This window comes from Chironomus tepperi, unplaced genomic scaffold (genome assembly GCF_022539635.2).
Source record: "Chironomus tepperi strain 1889 unplaced genomic scaffold, CSIRO-AGI_Ctep_v1 contig_73, whole genome shotgun sequence".
In the NCBI taxonomy this organism is placed as follows: domain Eukaryota; kingdom Metazoa; phylum Arthropoda; class Insecta; order Diptera; family Chironomidae; genus Chironomus; species Chironomus tepperi.
Genome location: NW_027226195.1, coordinates 1,899,703 through 1,925,029, shown reverse-complemented (window position 1 = coordinate 1,925,029; position 25,327 = coordinate 1,899,703). Strand labels below are relative to the sequence as shown.

The 25,327-nt window shown below is 33.3% G+C and overlaps 1 protein-coding gene across 28 annotated transcripts in view; it reads right to left on the bottom strand.

Annotated features, from left to right (window-relative positions):
- The window catches only part of trol (terribly reduced optic lobes), a 188,114-nt gene that overhangs the window by 12,191 nt on the left and 150,596 nt on the right, over positions 1-25,327 (bottom strand). For 19 of the 28 annotated variants that reach the window (XM_070653798.1, XM_070653782.1, XM_070653792.1 and 16 more), the window contains 21 exons: positions 25,083-25,198; positions 24,713-24,818; positions 23,010-23,228; positions 22,579-22,797; positions 21,241-21,366; positions 20,305-20,382; positions 19,551-19,565; positions 18,999-19,226; positions 17,989-18,195; positions 16,614-17,923; positions 14,397-16,551; positions 11,962-12,104; positions 11,723-11,897; positions 8,600-9,182; positions 8,407-8,521; positions 8,207-8,354; positions 7,410-7,994; positions 6,606-7,137; positions 5,989-6,116; positions 5,504-5,625; positions 5,194-5,359 (listed from right to left, as the gene is read on the bottom strand). In XM_070653798.1, coding sequence (XP_070509899.1) covers positions 5,194-5,359; positions 5,504-5,625; positions 5,989-6,116; positions 6,606-7,137; positions 7,410-7,994; positions 8,207-8,354; positions 8,407-8,521; positions 8,600-9,182; positions 11,723-11,897; positions 11,962-12,104; positions 14,397-16,551; positions 16,614-17,923; positions 17,989-18,195; positions 18,999-19,226; positions 19,551-19,565; positions 20,305-20,382; positions 21,241-21,366; positions 22,579-22,797; positions 23,010-23,228; positions 24,713-24,818; positions 25,083-25,198 — 7,476 coding nt within the window. The remainder of the gene's footprint in view (positions 1-5,193; positions 5,360-5,503; positions 5,626-5,988; positions 6,117-6,605; positions 7,138-7,409; positions 7,995-8,206; positions 8,355-8,406; positions 8,522-8,599; positions 9,183-11,722; positions 11,898-11,961; positions 12,105-14,396; positions 16,552-16,613; positions 17,924-17,988; positions 18,196-18,998; positions 19,227-19,550; positions 19,566-20,304; positions 20,383-21,240; positions 21,367-22,578; positions 22,798-23,009; positions 23,229-24,712; positions 24,819-25,082; positions 25,199-25,327) is intronic. The other 9 variants (XM_070653783.1, XM_070653785.1, XM_070653784.1 and 6 more) reach the window with 9 other exon arrangements.

Below are 25,327 nucleotides of genomic sequence, written 5' to 3'. Positions count from 1 at the left end.
TTTTTAATCAGTGACAACATCAATTGCATGTGTGTACTGCGTGAAATGGACAATTATTGATGTTGAAGTGAGAATATTTTTTGGTTTAAATGAGGAATTTTAATTGATTTTATTTATTTTTATTGCTTGTTGGAATTGGAATTATTGAAAATTATTGATATGTGAGGTGCTTTTTGAAATTTATTGGGAAGATGATGTTGATTTTCATGACGAGTGTAATTGTAAGGATATGGAAACAACTTAAGGGTCTCTCATTTATTATTTTGGCTGCTTAGGGGTTAGCTGAGTGTTTATGAATTTGTAACAGCTAAAAATAGAAAAATTACGGGTTTGAGCTTTGTAACGAAGGAGAGGAGGCTTTTACTGGAATCTAGGCAATGAAAAAGTCGTGAAGAAAATCTATTTGACTTAGACAAATGCATACTGTGCAGATGAATTCCAAAAGGATATTTTAATCAAATTTTTCAATTTGCTTAAGGTTTTTGTGAGACTAAATCAATAGACATTAAATTTTAAAGGTCTCAAGAAATTATGGCAACACCTTTAACCCTAAGATCCACTTTTTTCGAATTTCATTCAAAAATAGCTCCAAACTTTAAGCAAAACTGATGAAATTTCAAATAAATAATAAAAATCAATTAAAGTAAGCATTAATTGAAGGGATCTACTCCAAGTTGTTCCAAATTGAGTCGACAAAAGTAGCACAAGCCTTATACTGGACTTTAACTAGCTTTATCATATTTTATCTAAATAAATTTGCTTAAATCAGAATAATTCTGACTCTTCAAGTCACAATGGTCAAGCTTCGACCCAATTTTGACTTTTCAAGCCATAAAATTCAATATGCAATAGTCAAGCGCTGATCCAATTCTGCCTTTAATTCTTTGTTAATAGATTAAAAATTCAATTCCTCGTTCCTTAAACTTCAAAATTCCTCCCAAAAGACACCCAATCTAATCCACATGATTAACCTTGCCTGCATTAATGCTCAATCATTAACTTTCTCACCTCTAACCCTCATTAACATTATTTCTCATTAAATTAAACATTCTCACTACAAATATCATCAATTGGAAATCGACCGTAAGTGAATTTGGCATGTGACAACATATAAAATATTAATTTTTTGTGTGAAATTGTGTGTGAGGTGCAACAAATTGGTCATGTGCTGAATATTTTATTATATGCATTTATAACACTCAATTACATCAAAATAAATAGGTACTTATGAATAAATTATTTTTTTTTGATCGTTTTTTGGTGAATTGTGAGAGAAAAAAAAAATCAACACAAAGTGAATATTTTTAGTCATTTTCTGTTTTGCATTTGTGCTTAATTCACGCATGCATTTGAATTATGTGTGTGTAAATATTTGCAATTGTGTAAGAACATATCGATGTGAATGGTCAAGGGAAAAAAGAGGTGAAAACAAAACAAAATTTTCGAGGAAAAAAGAATCAAAAAAAGTCTTTTTTTGATCAAAAAGCAGGAAAAAATGAACATTTTTATGTTAAAATAGTTTGTGTTACTTATAAAATATGATTAATAACTTTTTTTGGTACAAAATACGTATGTAGACAGCAATGATAAGAATTCAAATTAAATGCTTTGCAATTTGGCAATGTTGAAAGTTTTAAGCATGTTAATTTTGACTAATAGTAACCCAACTCCTTGTAAGTATGTCTAATGATTCTTGAAAGATGAAAATTTAGGTTAAATTTGTCACAATTTAGGAAAATTTGAATTTTTTTTGTCAAAATTCATCCTAAATTTGAAATTTTTTTAACAAATTTGTCAAAATTGAATCAATTTTGCAGAGTTGCGAAGGCCGATGTCGGCGGCCGAGAGAATCGGCCAGTCGTTCGCCGTTTTTATCGGCCATCGTTTTTTATCGCTCGCCGTTTTTTATCGGCCGCCATTTTGAAAAAATAATCGGCCCGCCGTTTTTATCGCTCGCCGTTTTTATCGGCCGCCGTTTTTTATCGGCCGCCGTTTTGAAAAAATAAACGGCCCGCCATTTTTATCGCTCGCCGTTTTGAAAAAATAAACGGCCCGCCATTTTTATCGCTCGCCGTTTTGAAAAAATAAACGGCCGCCATTTTTATCGGCCGCCGTTTTTTATTGACTAACGTTTTTTAAAAATTACAAAAGTCCTCGTGTTATTGATCGAGCGACTTAAACGCATTTTTATCCCAGCAATCAGTAATTGATTAATAAGTTACTTTAAAATCTACAAAACGAGATTCAGTAGGATCAAAGTCACTTCCTAACTCACAAAACGAGATCCAGTAAAATCCAGTTCACTTTCCGGTCCACAAAACGAGATTCAGTAGGATCCAGGTCACTTCCAATTCTTAAAAACAAGATCCTGTAGGAATCAGATCACTTCCAGACTTAAAATATAAGATCCAGTAGGATCCAGTTTACTTTCAAACCTAAAACCAAGATCCAGTAGGATCCATATAACATCCAGACCCTTAAAAACATGATCCAGTAGGATCCAGTACACTTTCAGACCTAAATAACAAGATCCAGTAAGATTTAAGTCATTTCAAACTTTGATTGTAAACTGTAAAAACATCGAAAACATTGAAAAACACTGAAAAACAATGAAAATTCGTGTTATTGTTTTTGTTTGTTGTTGTTTATGAAAATGAAAAATTGTTAATTATAGCATATATGCGTTGATTTGAAACTTTTAAACGCCGTTTTTTATCGGCCGCCGTTTTGAAAAAAATAAACGGCCCGCCGTTTTTATCGTTCGCCGTTTTTATCGGCCGTCGTTTTTTATCGGCCGCCATTTTGAAAAAATAAACGGCTCACCGTTTTTATCGCTCGCCGTTTTTATCGGCCGCCGTTTTTTATCGGCCGCCGTTTTAAAAAAACAATCGGCCCGACGTTTTTATCGCTCGCCGTTTTTGGCCGGCCGATAAAATCAGGCCGTTTCGCAACTCTGCAATTTTGTTAAAAATTTGTAAAATTTGATCAAAAATTCAAACAAATTTGTCTAAATTTTACCAAATTGATTCGAAATTTGTTCGAAAAGTGATAAAAATTTTAACAAATTTTCCAAAATTCAGTCAAATTTGTTAAAAACTAAGTCAAAAATTGTCAAATTTACAAAAATTTTAATCAAAAATTGAATTCCAGTAAAATTTCCCCAAATTCATTCAAAATTTCCTAAATTTAACCCCAAAATTTTCATCAATCAAGAAAATAATTCCTGAATATTGTACACAACTCTACACTTAATAATATTATATATAACAAACCATAGCTTAATCCCAACTCTGTGTCTAATTAGTGTATAGTTTTTATATCTACTCGAGAGGAACTGTCTTCTGGTGTTTCTCATTTGCGCAATGTTTTGTTTGTGTGCAAAATTTTACTTGCTGTTTAGATTATGTTATAAATAAGAAGAATTGAAGTTGATGAGAGGATATTTTGAAAGGAACGATGTTGATTTATATATTAGATTAAAATTTCCAATTCGGAGCCTTTTTCATCAGTGTCGCTCGGAATTGTTCAAGTCAACTAAGAGCTATTATTAAAAATTTCGACTCTGGTCGACTTTAAGCTCTGGTTTTGGAGGTGAAAAGCATTATGACTAACTAAAGGACTGTCTAGATCAGTATTTGTCTATTGAAATTTGTCTATTGGTTACAGTCGTACAAATTAAACACCGGCAGTGACAGTCCTACTGTATCATATAATGTTGACCACTAAAATAACAATAAGTCTTTAAGTCTACTAAGTTTGACGATATAACATTATATGGTCACAAGTTGGTTTCTAATTCTTGAATGACTAGGTCTATGACTGTTTGAATTTTGTAAAAAGAGCTTCTAGGCACTCAAAAGTACCTTTGAAACTTGATTCTTAAGGTCAATTTGGCTTGTCTAGCTTCAAGATCCAGATAGTCGTTAATCAATTTTATAATGAGTTTTTGGATCATGTTAAAGGTTTAGCTCCCTGTCTCGAATTATTAAAATTTACAAAAATTTAAAAATAGCCAAAAAATCCAAATTCTGACTAGAAACCTATTTTGATTTGAGTAAAATTACGTTAAAACTAGATATCATCAGCTGTTCATTTAGTCAATCTATCAATTCATTTTCCTATGGGTGGTCATGAAATTGATCTGTACGACCAGACAAGTAAATTAATAAGCAACAATTTATTTCATTCCTTCCCAAAAATTCCTCTCATTTCCCCCTTCAATCTTCATATTTTTATTACTACATCTCCACAATTAATACCATCTTTTTCATTATTTTCGTATCAATTGATGTCTACAAATATATATATAATTATGTGATGTGTGTTTGCATGCAAATAAAAAATTAAAATAGGAATCGAAAATAAAAACTCATAAAAAAATAACAACAAAAGTCCTTCATTTTTTTTGAAAATTAAAAGGCAGAAAGCAACAAAAGTCTTTTTTTTATTATGTAATTAAACAAATAATAATTATATTTATGGTGCACATGTGAGCTTTATAATAAGGATTATTATTATTAAGCAAAAAAAGATATTCATTTTTTTTTTGTTATTATTATTATCATTACTGGGTAATTAGGTAAGTAAAAAGGGGGAAAATATACAATTTTTTTAATTAAAATTGTTGTCTGATTCTTAAATCTGATTATTCTTTCAATTTGAATTACACAAAAAAACTAAATCACAGACAAAAATTTTAGGAAAATAAAGGTGAATTAGTGATTTATTTTGTGCATTTTTTCAATCAATATTTTTAATATTCGTGAAAGTTAGGAATTTTTTAATTTTTTTGAGATAAAAAATAATTATTTTTTAGTAGAAAATTTTAGTTAAAAAAAGGGAAAAAAATTTACTGCAAAAATATTTACAAAGAATTTTGCAATTAATTTGGTGATAAAAATCGCATTAATATTCAACTTTTTTTAAAATTAATAAAATTAGTTCTGATTTTTTACTTATTTTTTTGGAAGGCAGTGAATTATTTGTTAGGTTTCTACTTCTTGGCAGTTAATTCATCAATTTGTAATTTTTTTTTTTATTTTTAATTCATCAATTTTTAGAGTATTTCAGATTTTTTTATTTTTTTGTTTATGTCTTGTTAATTAAAAAAAAATTATTTATCTCTTTAATATCTTCTTCGTCGCCTATGAGAATGATTATTACTATGATTCTGACGACGACGACGATACTCACGCTTAATGACAAGATCCACGTAGTTTTGTGTCACTCTACCATCTTCTGTGTAGATCTTACAGATGTAACGACCACCGTCATCGTAACGGGTGTTGTAGAGAATCAATATATTGTCACGATTTTCGGCAAGTGGTGGCAATTCAGCGTCTTCTTTCTCCCATTCGTACTGTTTATGGAGAAATTAATTAAGAAATTTTATTAGAATTTATGCATCAATTTAAGGACAACAGATCAACTGTGGACCAAAATATTCATTTTTGACATCAAAATTAAGAAGCTATAAAAAGAAATCAAAACAATTGAAATTTACTCTGATATTTCCACGCAATGCACCGTCATCTGAACATGTCAATGTCACTTGATCTCCTTCATAGCCCTCCTTTGTGCGTCCATAATTTTCTGGGTATTGTGGATTGTTTGGTGGTGAATTGTCTGGAATTTTGGGCAAATTTGTTATATATTTGTTCAAATTACCTTCCAGTTAGGGACTAATGAATGTTGGTGCTGAGTTCTATTGTTACTCAGAGTTCAAAGTGTACTCAGGAGCGTATCCACTACCTTTTTGTATGGAATCGAAATATAAACCCTAAAAAATCCCTAAATCCAGCACATCATAACACTTCTCCTTCCCAAAAAATCTCAGACTGCGCTCCTGAATTGTCTCAATTAAATAAGACCTTTAGTACTGAATGCTAGGAGCTCTAGTACTTAAGAACCCTTCAAATCTCTCAAGAAACTATAGAAGCAGCACCAACAATCAAAAATCCCAACTTCCAGTCCATCCCAATCACTTACGATCAACAATAACTTCGGCGACCTTTGTAGTGTTTCCATAAACATTTGATGCAGTACAGACATATCTGCCTTCATCAGCTGGTGCAATCTTATTGAATCTTAAGTAGTTTCCACTGACTTGAACGGATCTGAAAAAATTACAAAATCAAATGTATATCTTGGATTTGTTTGGAGTTTTCCTGGAGATTGTTTAAAGCAAGGGTGCAGAACTGATCATATTTATCGAAATAATTAAGGAATAATCAGTTCCGTACTTAACATCTCTCGTAGAGTCACCTATTGTTAACTCAGAAGGCATACGACGTATAAGTGTCCAAAAGTCCGACACATGCTAGCATGACTCTGGTCCCAGGCCAGATACAATGAAATCCAGCTTCAAGACAGAGTCAAGTCAGCCAGTCGGATTTACGGCTTTTTCTATGCCATATGCTTTCCGGGAAGACAACAATCCTGAATTGATAAGCAACACTCAAATAATGAGCAGCAACCCATCAATTAACACTCAAAAGATACTCTAAATCAGAGTTGGCAGGACTTTGGAGTTCGGACTCCAAAAGCCCAAAAAGTCCGGAATTAAAAACCATCCCTAAACCCACAAAAATTCCATTTATACTTACGGTGACAATCTAGCTCCACCATCGCCATGCCAGTACACTCTAATTGGTCCATCACCAGTTGCATTACAATAAATCATAACATCATCACCAGATCTAACTGTAATTGGCATTGGTGGATTAAAAGCAATCTTTGGTGGTCCACCAACAACAACAAGTTGTGCCAATAAAAGTGTAACTGGACGACGATAATTATCATAAATGAAGCACTCATATTTGCCAGTTGCATCATATCCAACATTTTCAATAATCAATTGACCGCCATAAATTCTAGCACCATGTGGCAAGCTTTCACCATCAGCACGTCTCCATTCAGTTCTTACATTGCGTCCTTCTTCTCGGCAATTAAATTCAGCTCTTTCACCGATATGAACTGTAAATGGTGGCTGTGAGACAGGTTGTGTTGGTTGAATTGGTGTTTCAACTGGATCTCTTGGTGGATAATTCATTGTTGGTCGTGGTCTCTCTGTCGATAATTGAGGATAACGTTCGTGATCTGGAATTTCGTTATTTATTTCATCTTGATCATAAATACCTAAAAAAAGGAATTGAGGTTGTTGGTTAAGACTTGAGGTCAATTTATGAGAGAGAATTTTGAGCCAGAGATGGACACTTTCGAGGATCCACATTGAAAGGTTGTGGCAACGACCCTAATAATCCAGTATCAAGATTCATAAATTATTAGGTACCGACCCCTTCATGTCCATCCCTTGCCATTTAGAATATAGTGAAATGAAAAAGAAAAAGCTAATTTTGATATAGTGAAGAATTGCCAAATCCAAAAGAAAGAATAAAGACTGATCATACCGGCATCACCTCTTTTAACAGCAACATTAACTTGGATATATCTAACATCCTGTCCTGCATCATTAACAGCGATACATTCATACAATCCAGCTTGTGAACGTTGAATATTATAATGTGATACTGATGCTTCGCCTTGATCGCGATGGATCTCTGATGTTCTTACTTCCATACGTGGAGTTCCATCTGGTGTCTTGATAGTGACTGTTGGTGTTGGGACACCAGTTGCAATACAATTGAATTTCAATTCATCACCTTCGGTGAGGTCAAAGCTTTGGATGTCTGGATATAATTTAATTGATGGCTGTTGTTGGACTTCCAATGTTGTGGACAATGAAGTCTCTCCGGCCATATTTGATGCACGACATTCGTAAATTCCTGCATCTTCCAACTTGGCATCTCTCAATGTAATGACGCCTGGATAGTCTTCTGTGATTCTTGATGACAATCTTTGTCCATCACGACGTACCCATGTGACTGTTGGATGTGGTGATCCTGAAAGTGTTCTACAGCTTAAACGTGTTGATTCACCAACTCGAAGTTTCTGTGATTCCTTGGGGAAGAGCTCAATGACTGGTGGCTCACGACCTGAAAATAATTTTGTAATTTTAGCTTCAAATTCTACAAATTTTATGGATAAGCATTAAGTAATCATAAAAAAATGAATAAGCAGCATCTAGATCAATTTACCCTTTGACTTATCCGTAGCTTGTAAGATATAATTTTGAAGTTATTAATAACCATAACAGACACAGACACAATTCATTTAATTACACTAATAAGTAAGACTATCAACTTACGTTCAACATCGATAACTGTTGCAACTTGATCACTTCCAGCATTATTTGTTGCCAAACAGACATAAACACCGCTGTTCTCAACATTGATGTTCAAGATTCTCAATACATTGCCAGTTTGTCTTGCATTTGATCCGAGATGTCCTCCGCTCTGTGAATTAAATGGTAATAAGCAGAGATCAATAGAATAATGAGAAGCTCACCATTGACCATGTGACTGTTGGGTATGGAGTTCCAGTTGTGTCACAAGTAATTTCAAAATCTGTTCCTTGGATGACTGTGTATCTTTGTTCGAGTGGCTTGATCTTTGGTTGTACTCTGAAATTAAGAAAATTAAGTAGTTCCAACTCTAGTCTAATTCCAACGACAATTTTAAGGATTTAACATTCAACTTACTCATCTCTTCTTGGAACAATTGAAACATCAGCATATGATTGACGTGAAACACCGTTAGGGAATCGAACTGAGCAAATATATCTGCCTGAATCATCAACTGTTGTGTATTGAATTGTCAATTCCTCTCCGCTAACATAAACATTTCTTGGAAGTTGAACTGAGCCTGTCTTTGACCATGAAACGGTTCCGCGTGGACTTGAACTACAGTATAACTTGACTTCACGCCCTGGTTCGCCTGTATATTCTGATGGCTCAACATTGACTTCTTCTCTTGCTGGTGGACGTGCAGCTTGTTCACGGACATAAATTGGAATTGTAATTTCAGATTCGCCGACATTATTTTGTCCAACACATTGGTATGTACCCTCATCTGATTTACGTAATGAATTGAACCTCAAATATCCTTCACGTTGAACAATGTCAGTTGAAAGATATCCATCAAGACGTCTCCATTCAACTCTTGGTTGTGGATATCCAGAAACTGAGCAACGAATTTCAGCTGGTGTAAATTCTTCTTGATTGATGACACGTGGCTCAACGATAACCTGTGGAGCTCTTGGATATTCCTCTGTTGAAGGATTTTCTATATAAATAATTTATGAATTTAATTAATTTAAAATATTTTAATTTACTCATTGTCATTTTTTCAATGAACTCCTTTGTGAAGGCTTGTAAATGTTAAAAATGTTAAAATTTGTTAGTTTTTTGACCTAGTTTGAACTTTCATTTAGTAAGTAAGCAGCATAATAATAAAGAACATTACATTTTATAAGGAACAAGAGTTTTACAAAATGAAATTGTTTAGTAATGCCAATGAAGTTTGTCATATTCTGGTATTAAAGAACATTTCCGAGAATATTTCGGATATAAGTACTTTTTTGGATTAACATACCCTAACAGGCAATGATCATGATCACTAGTTTGTGATTGTAATGTGATTGCAATCACAAAGTGTTTTTTCATGATCACAGCTTGTGATCGCAATCATTATCGTATCTGATCGTGATCGCTCTGAAAAAATTTTATCATCACCGTATCATAATCACTGAACATAATCACTGAGCGTAATCAGATGTCATCTGAGTACGATCACTCCAAAAATATCTGAGCATGTTCACTGATCGTGATCAATGAGTGCAATCAGATGTGACCTTATCATAATCACTACTGGAAATTATTATTTTCAAATTATCATAATCACTGATTGTAATCAATGAGCGTGGTATGTGATCATGTTCACTGATTGTAATTAGTGAGCGTAATCAGAGCATAATCACTTCCAAAACTTTTCGAAATTTTTCAAAGTCATATGACCATGTTCACTGATTGTAATCAATGAACATAATCAAATGTGTTCTGAGCATGATCACTTCAATCAGGGGGAAGATTACTTGGCGTGAAACGTATACGATGATTTTAATTTGTGGAAGCGACATTGACCTTACTGAATCTTGGTTTTAGTTCGTGGAAGTGACTTTGACCTTACTGGATCTTGGTATTTGATCGTAAAAGCAACTTAGACTTTACTGGATCTTGATTTTAGTTCGTGAAAGTGATTTTACCTTACTGGATCTTGTTATTTAATCGGGAAAGTAACTTTTACCTTACTGGATTATCCAATAAGGTCAAATTCACTTCCACGAACTAAAATCTAGATCCAGTAAGGTAAAAGTTACTTTCTCAATCAAATAACATGATCCAGTAAGGTCATGCAAGATCCAGAAAGATTTAAGTCATTTTCAAGGAATTATCTTAAAAAAAAACTTGGAAAAATGTGATTTTTTGCAAAGATTTTCGCAAGATTTTCATTAGGATGAAAAACGATTGAAATTTTATTTTTGATATCGATTTTACTCTGTTTGGATAAAAACCCTTCAAAAAGAGATTTTTCGCCTTAATTTTTAAAAGTTAAATTGAAAACCTTGTAAAATGTAAGGTTTTGAATAATTTTTTCTCAAATTATAATGAAAAACTCGGGAAAATTTAATTTTCATCTTCAATTTTTGTTTATCAGATTGAATAATGATTTATAACGAATCACCAGTTTTAATTTCTAAGTATATGTATGCACATTCAGAACTCAAAATTTAGGACGTCATAACAAAAAGTAAAAAAGCAATGAACTATTAAAACCGTTAGTATAAAGCACATAATATTTCCTTTATTTATACAGGACAAAAGACTTCAAAGGACAATTTCACAAGAAAAATGTAATGTTCTATTGATCAGTAGCCTTAGTAGCTGATATGAAATAGCATAATTTACGCTAAAATTGAGAGATATTTGCATATAGTCACTTATTTGCATGCTCATTGCCTGTTAGGGATAGCTAGTCCTGTGGGTCGTTTGGATATCACAATTGACGTAAATTTTGATTCTGAAGCTTTCTTCGACTTCAGTCTTAGTATTTCATACCAGAGCTTGGAGTCGACTCGAATTTCATATTCAAAGTGGTCTTCCTAGACTGTATGTCTAGTCATAAACTTGATAATTTGTCAAAAGTTCAATAAACTTTAAGTCGACAAATCAGATTTTGCATACGATTAAGAGACCTGACAAAGAGCTTCAGAACTCAAAATTTAGGACGTCATAAGGCAACGACCCGTTAGTATAAAGCACATAATATTTCCTTTATTTATACAGGACAAAAGACTTCAAAGGACAATTTCACAAGAAAAATGTAATGTTCTATTGATCGATAAACTTAGCAGCTGATATAAAATAGCAGAATTTAGGCTAGGATTGATGGATATTTGCATATAATCACTTATTTGCTTAACAGTACCAACGATCCATAACAGCATGATTTAGTCGACAGCACGATTAAGAGACCAACACTTGACGTTAAGACGTCTCGAGAGATCTTAGTCACCAGGACGCCCTTACGTCGCATTGACGTTAAGACGTGAGTGTGCCTTCATTTCATCCAACTTTTACAATCAAAAATGAACTTTGCTGCATCATTCTGAACAGGAATTTTGGCAATTTTAAAGACTATATGCAATTTATCCATCAATCCTGTCTTAAACTTTGCTTTTTATTACCATTTGATTTATATCAGCCATCCAAGACTACCAAATTCTTAATTAATGAATCATTTAATGAACATAAAAATGAACTCACCACCAACAGTAAGTGTAACATTGTCACGAACAATTTCATGGCCAACTTGAGCTTGACAGATGTACACACCACTATCATCTTCTTGTGCATCTTGAATATAAAGTGATCCTTGATCGATTCTTGTACGTTCTGAGAGTGTTCCATCATATTTGTACCAACGAATGTTGAGTGGTTTCTGTGGATCAATTGAATTTTGGTCTTTTTGAGAACCAAGACATTAAGGAAGTCGCAATACTTACGTTATTAACAAGGAGATGAGCATTACAGTTGAATTCAACAATTTCACCAATTTCAACAATCTTTATTCTTGGTGATGTGATGATGACCTCAATTGATGGTGGTGCGAGTGCTGGTCTTGATGTTGTTGTTGTTGGTTGGAATCCTAGATTATTGAGGAATTTTGAATTATTTTTGAGGTTATGATTTAAATTGAGAATATTTTAGATATAGATTTGAAGTAAACTTTACCCAAAAAATTTGTTAGTGAAAAGAAGCTTAAATTAAATGATTTTTGATTAAATGATATCTACGGGTAATTTTATAAAGGATATTTATAGCTACACACAAAATAAACAATAATTTTTTTATATAATTTTATATTTTACGGAATTTAAGGGTAGAAATTACATACAGAATTTTTTTAGTACATACGAAGTACACGAGTGTTATTGGCAAAAGACCCTAAGTGCTGCATAAATAATTATGTAAATTATATTTTTTTACATAAATAAATAATTTGTGCAATTTTATAATAATTTTTGTGCATATATATACAATTTTACATATAAAAATTGTGCACATAATTCGACTTACTACACTATCACAATCAATTTCCTTTCATTTTTATATTTCTATGCTAAAATAATTTTTTTATACCAACATTTCCAGACATATTTTATATTTATATTGTTTGATGTCGAAACTGATTGAAAAGTATACGAGGGAATTGGTTTATATATTATATATATTTATAATGTAGTTGAAAGATAAAAACAGACATTACGAGTATTTTACGAGTACAAGGTGAATAATATATAGGGTAAAAAAATAATACACTAGGTATATATTTTATAATAATTTGAAAAACGATACACAAAAGTTACTACAAAAAGCTTGAGATAGATGGGGAAGGGGTTGATTTTTTGGTGATGTAGAGGAGGATCGTGACATACGAGCATATGCATAATGAGCTTTTTACGGCAACAATTAGTATGCTCACTAGTTATCGTAAAAAGCTCACAGTGCAGATGATCGTGTGATTGGCCGAGAATCTTGATATAAGGTGTCGGTTTGATTAGGAGTTTTAGTTAGAAATTCAAGTCAAAAAAAACTTTTTTAAGGATATTTCTCAAAAATGAGTGTTATTTATGTCTATGTCCACAAAATTAATAGAATTGACCACTTCTTGTAGATCAGAGAGGATTCAAGAATGGATGTTATTCCAAAAAGCACAAATGGAAAGATTTTGTCGTCAGGGCAAAATCAGGATCATGTAAAGCATGATTTATTCACAAAGCGGGTATCATATTGGCTGAACATTGATCATATGCCACATTACTAGCCTTTCTTGAGGTCGACTGTCAGCCAGATTAAATCCAAACATGAGACATATTCTGAGCAGTGACAAAGTTTGAATTTTTTGATAAGTTTTAGATTTTTTTGTCTCGAAAACCTTAGGAAATTGAATAATTTTGACCGAAAACAGATGGGAGGGACAGATTCGTTTCTTTTAATTATCGCATCACAAAGGAATTTTAAAAAGGCACATTTACATATCAACGCTCGTATCTGAAGGCAATTGGGGCTAGGTAAAGTGAAATCAACCTATTATGGACAATTTTAAGGTGTTTATAGAATATTTGTAATTCGATGAGAAGTTATCCAAGTAACAGAGCCAGTTTTATTTGACATATATGGAAACTCATGGATCATTTATTTTTAAGAGGATGTAAGACCAACGAATAAATATGACAGTAAGACTAAAATATGTGTACAAAAGGAATCACTAACTTAAATTGAATAATAGGAAGGATTTAAGGACGTATCATATCTCAAGCAAAACAAAAAAATTTACTCTAAAAAATATATAGAAAAAAATTAATTAATAATATAACCCCAATAATATAAAAAATCTTCTTTGAATATAGGTAGGAAGTATAATAAAAATTAAAAAGGTTATAAAAAATAAGAAAAAAAAAGAAAAACTCAAAATGAACCTTGGAATTTTTTCAAAGTGCCAACGTTTTTTCCATTCATATTGATGATCTTATACTCAACATCATTAGCTTCAGTCTGAACATTAAAAATGATTGTGTATGGTGCGCAACTAATGGTTTTAATCCATGCGGAATCCGGACCTGAATATTCCTTAATTTCTTCATATTTTTTAATTTCAATTAAAAATTGTGAAATTGGACAAACAAAAAATTTCAAAAAATTTTTGTTAAAAATCAAACTTTTTAAACTTTTTTTTCACTCGTGTGCAACTTGCAAAAATTTATTATTAGATTATTGCTTTGACTACTCATTTTTGTGTGGTTTTGTGCGAGTCAAAACTTAAAAGAATTATTTGGAAAATCAAAAAAATAAAATCTGGATGAATTAATGATGAAAAAATCTCATTTTTAGTGAAAAATCTTCATGCAAAATTGTCAAGACTAAAATTTCTACTCACCAGGACGTTCACGGCATGTTTCACCAGTCCATCCTTCCATGCAGTGACAAACGACTCGTCTATTTGGTCCCATTTCACATGATTCAGCATTTTCACATGGACAGCTCTTGCATGTTCCTAATAATCCAGCTGATCTGTCATTTGAATCGCGATAGTATTTAGCATCGCATTGTTCGCAACTTGATCCACGATATCCTGGTGGACATCTGCAGACTTCAACGTCAATAACACGACCTGATGCTGTTGGTTGTCTTACAGCTGTATCGAGGATGATGTCACTAATTCTTGATTCACTTGTGTATGAACGAATTGATGCACGGATTAAGATATTATCAACATTTGAGAGGACAGTCAAAAGATCAGCACGTGTAGCTGGTCTTGGTCCACTACGTGTTGTTGTTTGGAATTCACTTTCAATTAAAGTAACAGCATAAGTCTCTTCCTCAATATTTGGACGTGAGTGTGTCAATGTGATGCCATTACCACGGATAATAACATCTTGATCATTTACATAATGTCCAGATCCGTCAGTTTTTTGTGTGATTGACAATTTGCCGCCATATGACATGATCAAATTTCCAGTAAAACGATCTGGGAGATTCCAGTAGTATGAGTGTGAATCGTCATTAAATGCAAAGCTAATTTCATTTTCTTCAATATTTCTATCAAATTGATCTGTTGGAAGTGGATTATTTCCTTCACGATCTGTCAATTCAAAGTGATTTGTGTCATCAAAGATAAAGATTGGAATTTGTTCACGATAGAAGATTCCTTCTGAGCAGCTCATTGTTGTTCCTGAACAGAAACATTCACGACATCCGTAAGGATTATGTTCAGATAATCCGAATGTTCCGTCACGGCATACATCACATCTTTGTCCAACAACATTTGGTTTACAGTTACATCTTCTGGAAACGCGATCGCATGATGTTGTTCCTTCAACGCTACAGTCTTGACATTTTTGAAGATCCTCTCTTTGAACACATCCACCTGATGTAGCATTTCCTTCAAATCCAGGCAAGCAACTTTCACAATTTTCTCCATAGGTATTGTCACGGCAGTTTCTACAAATTCCAGTCTTTGAATCACATTCTTCTGAATGTCCATTACAGTCACATGGTTCGCACAATCCAAGGTACAATCCTTGTTCTCCCTTATAGTATCCAGGTGAGCAGTCTTCACATGAAAGACCTTCATGTCCTGGTGGACATGAACATTGTTCAACTTCCCATGCACGTTGATGTGATCCATAATCTTGTTCTCTTGCAACATCAAGTGCAACATGTGACAATGCAGCTTCTTCAGCAACAGTTGTGTATGTGGCCTTAATATAAACAGCAGTTACGTTAGCCAATGTCATTAAAAGATGTTGACGTGTTGCTGGAATTGCTTCTTCATAATGTTGCCATGATCTCTCATAAATTGGAACTGTGAATGTTTGTGTACCGAATGGTGGAATTGTATCTGATCTGTAGTGATGCAATGTGATTTCATTTCCACTGACAATGACGACATCTGGTGAATTGCTTCTTGATGCAGCACCTGATGGTTGTGATACATAACGAACAGTGTATGAAAGATTACCGCCATAGGCTGTGATGATGTTGCCCAAGAAAGATGGTGGTAAGCTCCAGTAATAAGTCTCATCATTGGAAGCAAATTCACGGTAAGCAATTTCACGATTTTCAACTTGCAATTGTTGTGAAACTGGAACTGGGAATTCATATCCAGAAACAAGTGAGAATTCACTGACTGATGGTGTTGCGAATGAGGCACGAATTGTGTCACGGTAGTATGATGTGCTTGTACAACGTCCTGTAACTCCCATACAGAAGCAATTAATACAGCCTGATTTGCTATTAAGATAGAATGTTTGTTCTGAGCATTGATCACAACGTGGTCCAACAACATTTGGTTTACATTCACAACGTCTGTTTGAAAGAACTCTTTCGGTTCCAGTTGGATCACAGTATGATGGCGGTGGTGGAGCTGGTTGACATCCTGATGGTGACATTGGATTTCCAACATATCCTGGTGCACATTGTTCACATCTTTGTCCAATATAACCTCGTTCGCAATGACATACAACATCGCCACTACGTTCAAGTGAGCATGTACGAGCATGTGAGTTTCCGGGAACTGGGCATGGACATGGCTAGAAAGAGACATAAAATATAAAATTGCTGCTTTAAAAGTCATGCAATTTGTGACACTTACCTTGCATTGAATTCCTCTGCTTGGATCTCCATAAGTTCCAGGTTTGCATGGTTCAACATCAGGTACACATCTGCCTAACCATGGACCAGATGCTTGTCTAATATAACCGACCTCACATGATTCACAAGATAAGCCAGTATATCCAGTTGGGCAACGACATTCTTCAACTAATGAAGCTGATCCTAATCCAAAGTCACGAAGTGCTGCTGAGTCAAGTGACACATGCAATAATTCAACATTTCTTTCACCGCTGTCAATGTATTGAAGCTTGATGAGGATGTTCTCAACATTAGCAAGAACCATCATGATTTCTTCACGTGTAGCATAAGATCCATCAATTTTGTACCAGTTTCTTGGTGAGAATTGTACAGTCATGTTGTTGCGAGAATTTGGACTAAGACGTCCAGCAACTGAGTATGTCAATGTATATCCATTACCTTGTACAATAACATCAGGAATGTCATTTGATTGTTGACGTCCACTGAATTCAACTTCATATCGTAAGAAACCACCATATGACTTAAGTTGATTACCGTGATATTCGGATGGAAGTGAATGATATGGATAGACGCGATTTGAGGCAGCTGGAATGTCAGATGCTCTAAATTGAACACCATGACGTGTTGAGGTAAGTTGATGTCTATTATATTCAGAAATTGTAATATCTGTAAGACCATTCCATGGTCCATCAACACCAACAACAGTTTGTGATGTAACTGGTGGATTTAATGCATAAGTATAAAGATCAGCACTCTTACATTGTGTACTGACACCGAAACAGAAGCAATTGATACAATCAGTCTCTCTAACAGCTTGTCCATTGAAATATCCAACAGGACAGACATTTGTTCCACTTACAACTAAAATTGTATCGGGTGATACGAAGTGTGTACCCATGCTGTTGATAATTTCACATGAATATGCACCGGAATCAATTGGCTGAATATCATCACATGTCAATGTACCGAATCCATCAACACTTGTTGTTCTACACTTTTCAGGAATATGTCCCCAATTCAAACGCCATACAATCAATGGAACTGGATTACCAGTTGCTCTACATGTAATATTAAAGACTTGACCAGCTTGTAAGCGAACCATTGGTGGTGGTGGTGTAATAACTTGTGGTGCCATACATCCAATTTCATCTGAATTATCACCACAATCTGATTGACTGTCACATTGGAATGATTTTGGAATACATTGACGATTGGCACATTGGTATTCATCATAACGGCATGGACCTGATGATGTGCTTTGTTGGAAGCAGTTATCTTCATCGGAGTTGTCACCGCAATCATTTTCACCATCTTTTTGGGAGATTAATTGGAAATTAAATAAATGTAAGGATGAGCATGTCGATTTCAATGCTTACCGCATCTCCATGTCTTCAAGACACACTTTCTGTTGCTACATTGGAACTCATTTGGTTCGCAACGTCCTGATCTGCATCCGTTCTCATCTGATCCGTCTGTACAATCGAAGACACCATCACAGATCTTGTTTCTTGCAATACAGTCACCGTTCATGCATGTTGCTTGATTGGCACCACAGGCTGGTGGAGTAATGACAGATCGATTGACTGAAAATTTTATTAAAAGTTAGTGAAAAGTGATGGAATAATCTAAAATCAAAGCATGTCTCCGTTATTGGAACGGATGTCAATTTTATATCAAATTTACCGTAAATAATATCAATTCCATTTGAATGCAGAACAAGTTTTAATCAAAATTATCAAGAAAAAGTCAGAAAAAATGTCACAAAAAGCAATAACTTAATTATTTTATACCTGTTCCAAAAAATTCTTTATCAATATGAGGCACTAGGCCATATCTAATTTTACGATTACGTGTTAAATACTTTTTAGGATACCACGCTGCATTCCATGTGATGCAATATGATTAAAGAATTGGGAATTAATGTAGGGATTTTAATGATTATTTTGATAATTTATCTTTAAAGCAGTGCTGTCCAAGCTTCTTTGTGCCATGGGATATCTTGATGGCAGAGCTCGAAGTCGACTCCATTTTTTTATGGACTTGAAATACTACTTTGTCGACATGGAATTTGCTGGTAGAGCTCGAAGTCGACTTTATTTTATATGGAATTGAGTCGACTTATCCATGAAATACTAGACGATTTCGAGCTCTGCTTTAGGGTTAGAGGTAGGAATGAGGATACTGAGCGTAAATCGCGACAGAATCAGCACACAGCAGGGTATTGCGATATACAGTTTGGACAACTCTGCCTTAAATTGCTTATAATCGAATAGGCTTTGGCTGAGTGTCGTTAAACGACTTAAACCTGATTTCTACCCAAATTTCAGACAACCCCACACCATTACCCCCACAAAAAATGTACAAAAATTCATAAATTCAAACTTACATCTCTCAACCTCCAACATAACACTAACGGTACTGCCAGGTGTATTCTTTGGATATCCAACAGCTTCACAAACATATTCACCACTGTGTTCAACCTTAATCATTGGAATTTCGAGACGTCCGTTAAGATCGCGTGAGCCTGGTGGCAATGGACGATTATTTTTGCGAATCCATTGAACACGTGCACGAATAGGACCCTCATCACGACATTGAAAAACGACTTCGCGGCCTATAAAACATGAAAATTGCATTAGATATTGTACTATGTAAAGTTGTAGCTGATGCGCCATCAATTTGCCCTTGAATAGAATTTTTTTATTCATATTTAATTGGGGATGTTCATGCAACTTGTTGATTTTGATTTTTTTGGATTCATAGTTAATAATAGTAAATAAAAAATTGTTTTATCGATTATCGTGGGTAGTAACTAGCGGGTTGGGAAATAGGAAATTAATGTTAAAGGGTTATAAACTTTTGTCATGCAATCGCAAGCGGTTTTAGTCAATTTTTTTTAGTATTTCTTTAAATTAAAAGCATTTTCACTCAAACTTACCCTCTCTTATTATTCCTACATAAGCGAAGCATTTTTTTTGTTATTAATTTATTTATTTTTTTATTAAATTTTTTTGTCATTTGCGATTAATGATTTTTGTTTTTTTGGTAGGAAAAGAGAAAGACAGAGAATTATGAAAGCAATAATTAATATTTTAGGTAAAAAACATTTAAAGCGGTTTATTTTTTATGGCAGTTTCTTTTGTTAATAAAAAGAACCTATAACTAGTTTTTTTCATCCTTCTGCTGTTATTGACAAATTAAAAATCAATTATAATTATTTAAAACTAGATGTTAAGAAGGAAAAGATAACAAATAAGTTAGGAAAGAATAGAAAGAAAGAAAAAAACTCAAAAACCAAACACAATTTTTAGATTTATTAGAATTAAGGTTGAGATGAAGTAGTTCATAGGAGTTTAAACTAAATCATCTGCTGTCAATATTTTGAAGTTTGAAAAATTTCGATGAGAATAGCAGAATGCACAGAATTTTGAAAATTAACACGTAAGAACTCGTAGTCAACTCGGATTTTTAATAGGAAATGGACTCGAGTCAACTCTTTCCCATTTAAATTTCGAGTCGACTTCGAATTTTGGCTCAGATATTCAAAAATGTGTGCATTTTATAACAGTTTTCAGAAGAACGAAAGCAGAGACAGTAAAGACAATAAAGATTGTCAAGGGAAGAACTGTCTCTTAAGTCATGAAGAATAGGAGAAGTTTTAAAAAATTTTGTGTCAATTGTTCGATACTTACTTTCTTTAATTGTTTGTGCTGTTGGGTATGTTCTCAAGTTAAGTCTGACTTCATCGGGTCTTGCTGGTTCTCTTGGTGCTGTAGAGATGATAAATTAAACAAAGTAATGCATCGATTAGAATTTGTTCTGAAAATTATTAAAATTTCCTAGAAAAAAATCACCAAACCACCAAATTGTTTAGATTTAGATGTGAATTTCTATAGCATAATTAAGATTTTTGAAATAGTAAAGCTTCTATTAAAAGTAAGTGCCAGGGTGAGTGCATAAAAATAATATTCAAGCTTAGAAATCATTAGCATTCTCGAGTGACAAGTTGCGGTCATTTTGTCATCAAAATCAGCTGTTACGATATCGTCAGGGCTTCTTCACTTCATGCAGTCAACGAGGCAATGCAGCATTGCCTTAGAGACTGCATAATGCTGCTCGAGCTCGATAATAGTTTAATATTTTAATTAAATTAGTAATTATTTTAGTAAACAATGTGAAAAATATAATTAATGCAGTTTTTTGATTGAAAGAGTTGGGTAGCCTTCTTGAAGTTACTTCCAAATTGTGACTCACCAACTCTTATTCAACTTGAAAATCAACTTAAAATGTAGGTTAGAAGTTAATTTCTAATACATTGGAGCCCATATAAACATAATAAGGCTCTCATGTATTATTTCAAAGCTGTATTAAATTCACAAATGTTAATAAAGTTATCACGCGTCAACATGGTCTTCTAATTGTATTAATAAACTAATGTAGTACAAAACTATAAAGTGATATTACTAAAAATCAGTAATTTAAACCAAAATCAAATTATTTTTCATCTTAAAAAGTTGTAGCAGCGATAGCAGTTTTTAATGTTTAATGTCTGTTTGTGTATTAAATGCAGTAGCAGCGAGCTTAAAATCAAACTCTTTCGCAAAACGTCATCAGCCTTAAAAACTTACGACAATCTAATTCATCAGAATCGTCATAGGGACAATCAACTCTCCCATCGCATCTTAATGAATTCATTATACATGGACCGTTTTCACATCGGAACATATCTCTTGAGCAATCGCTGCCATCTTCATCTAATTTTATATTATGTTTTTTTTGTGTATATTTTTTGATATATATTCATAAATCCCATATGTGTCAAATGAATATTCATGTTTGTTTTATGATGTTTAAAAGTGATGAGATAGAAAAATAATTTTTTTGAATGAAATAATTTTGTAGAATTTTGAAATAAAATAATGGAACTTAAAGTCTATGTAGAATGACAGGGTGTGGTAATAGGCTTTTATGTTAAATTTCGATATTTAAGCGTATTTTGAAAGATATTCTCAAATTTATAACAAATTCGGAAGGCACACTTCGTAGAAATGACCGAAAATCTGACTGTAGACTGACTTGACAGTAGCCTGAGGTTGAATTTCATTCAATCTGACTATTGACAGGGTTATATCATTTATACCCCACGTGTCTTTCGGAAAAATTAACCCTTTCTCAAATTACACAAATCGGTTCAGCAATCTAAAAACCGGCTCCAGGTCGACGTGAATCTGCACTTAGGTCGGATATCATGGAATCTGATCAGGTTCCAGAGTTACGCTGGCTTATGACCGGATTTTCAATGTGCTTTTTGGAAAAAATGAATCCTTTCTTTTACTTGAATTACACAAGTAGGTGAATCAATCAGAAACCTGGCTCCAGGCGGATATGACTCTTGACTTAATCCAGATTTCATGAAATCTGGTCTGATGTCAGAGTTATGCTGGCCCTGGACAGGATTTTTGGTATGATTTTCGGAAAAAAAACTCTGACCTTTATCCGAATTGCACAAGTCGGTTAGTCAGATCAAAAATCCGGTCCTAAGCCAAAATAGAGTCTGACTTGGTGCTGGATTTGATCTAAATCACTATGCCAGAGCTCTCCCAATTGAGCAAAAATACGTTAGAACAAGTCATCAATTGAACATTAACTTGCCATCATATTATATTTCAATGTATTTTTGTCCACTCAGCTCTGCAGGAACACACCGATCTGAAGCCGAATTCTAGGTCAATTAATCTGACTCGTGCTATTCAAATCATTTCACCTAATCACTGCAGCCTATTACCACACCCTCAAATCATATCATAACAATAATACAATGTATGTAAACATATAAAAGCATACTACATATGACATAAACAATAAAAGAACTAAACATATAATGTACATGATTCTATGATAAGAAACTAAAATTATGATAATAGAAATAAATAAAAAAAAATAAAAAAAAGAGAAATGAAACTTACGACAACTTCGTTCATCAGAACGATCAACACAATCAATACGTGAATCACAACGACTTTCTAATCGAATGCATTCACCACTACTGCACTGCCATTCACGATAGCGATCGCAGTGCTGTCGAGGTGTCGGTGGATTATAAATATATGGTCGTGTTGTTGTTGGTGTATAATAATAATATGGAGTTGTTCTAGTCGTTGTTGGTGGTGGAGGTGGTGGACGTGCTGATTTAAATAAGTTTTTTTTTTTATAATGATAAATGATAATGAAATGATAATAAAAAATAATAACAAGGAATAGATTTTTTTTTCAAGACAACAAAAAATACAGCCAATTATGATTTTTTTTTTTTCATGTGCGAAATTTTGAATTTTTTACGACATTGCCAAAAAACATTCACTTTACAAAAAAGTCAAGCTTAATAAATTTTACTTACGGCAATTAGCTTCATCACTTCCATCTCTACAATCAGTACGACGATCACATTTTCTACTTTCACTGATACATTCACCAGTTGCACATTGGAATTCGCCTGGACGACAACGTGGACAATCTGATTCATCGGAACCGTCACGACATTCATATTGACGATTACATCTTGCACTTTGTGGGATACATTGTCCATCATTACAACGGAATTCATTGTCACGGCATGCTAATGGATGTGAGGGGGATAAAATAGAAATGGAAAGAGAAAATTGAAGAATAAATTAGAAGGAGTAGTCAGAGTTGGAATTATCAAGTAACTGTCATGCAAATCAACGAACAGAAGGATTGTTTAACAGTGCAACAGTAAGAATTGTGACATTTTTTAACGATTTAACATGAAATTTAACGTTTAGGCACGCGCAGATCTCAAAGTCGACTCGAATTCTGGTTAAGTTGACTTCGAGCTCTGTACACACGGCGAAAAAATTATGAGAAATGTGAACTCAGGTCTATATGACTCTGGTGTGGAGTTGGACACATGAATCATAGACCTGAACGCATTTTCGCATATTTTTCATCATGTACCTTTCGGGACGACACATCAAAATATTTAAAATTAACCAAATTCAATTAAAATAATCATAAATGATGAAAAAGCTTTGAAATCAAAGAATATAGCTAAAAAAATTCAGAATTCTAGAAAATAACGTAAAACTTAAATGAAAATCAATTGAAAATAAAAGAAAATTCAATTCGAAATTCAGACATAAATTCGTCTAACATCATGTCCATTGACACATCACAAACTATCATCCGTAAAACACACAGAATCAATAAACAGAAATTAACTAAACTTGAATAAACTTTAAACTCATTAAATAAGATATAAGATTATTAACCGAAGCAATTTTGTTCATCAGAAAAATCTTTACAATCATAATAACTGTCACAGCGTAAATTCATGTCGATACAATAGCCATCAGAACATCTGAATTCAGTTTCATTGCAAGCATCTGAAGAGAATCTCCCATCATAATATGATGAATGAATAACAAAAAAGGGATTCGTACAGTAAATTAAGTAAAAAGACAATTCATTTTAATTTAAACAATTTTTAGACTTAAATGGAATTTTTAAGGCATAATAAATTTTTGATGCATTAAAAATTTCATTTTCATCTACCAAAAATAGTATTGAGTGATGGTGAGAGAAAAAAATTTGAAAAATTTATGTGCAAAAAGTGAGATTTTGTGTTGCAAAATAACAAAAAATTGTGAAAAATTCAAAAAACATTTTGTGTGTTGTAAAAAAAAGTCAAAGTTTGGTGCTGAACAAAGTGAGGATTTGAAATATTTTATATTTTGATTGTATCATGTTAAATAGGTAAACTTTAGTAATTTTTGAGGATTACTAGAGTTTAAAAATATTTTTGACATAGAATGTCTTGAAATCCTTCGAAAATAACTGATTATCTTGAACAAACAAGGAGCATGGACATGAGAATGCAAACAAAATTGAGAATCTTCAATTATTTTGATTGAGTATACTCATAAGCACGTTCATCTAGGTGAGAATGCTCATTATCTGTTATAGATTGTCTGTTAAAGAGAGAAGTGCCTCTCCAAAGGATTCTCAGCAACATTCATTGTCAAAACATTGTTTGATTCATTTTATGTAGCAATTATAATATCTAAATTTGAAAATACTTACGACATCTGTCTTCATCTTCACCATCGCGGCAGTCTGGTGTGCCATCACATCTTTGGCTTGCATAAATACATGTGCCGTCATTACATGCGTCTTCTGGGCATTGTTGCTGTTGAAATTGAAAGATATTAGGATCTTTAGAAATTTATTAAGCTGGTAAATTGAAAAATTGTAAGAAATGATCTAATTCTTTCTTTAAACATCGATTAGTATTTTCATGGAAGGTAAATAATTAGAAATTCCTAAAAATCCAAATTTATGCTCGAAGTCGAAGCAGTTGAAGTCAACTTAATCCAAATTTGACTGCAATCCGACTTGAATCGACATCGAACTCCGTTAGAAATTAAGCAAAATTCATCAATAATAAACTAACCGGTGGGCAATTTTGTTCATCGCTACGATCTGAACAGTCAGGTCTGCCATCACAACGTCTCTCAGACTCGATACAACGTCCATCACATTGGAATTCATCGTCTTGACAGATTTCAGCTAAATCGATGACAGAAAATAGGAGAAAATTGATAAATTAGGATGAACATAGTTAAAATTTATGGAATTGGAACATTTGAAATTCGTAACGTAATATAATATATAAATTAAAGTTAAAAATATATTTGA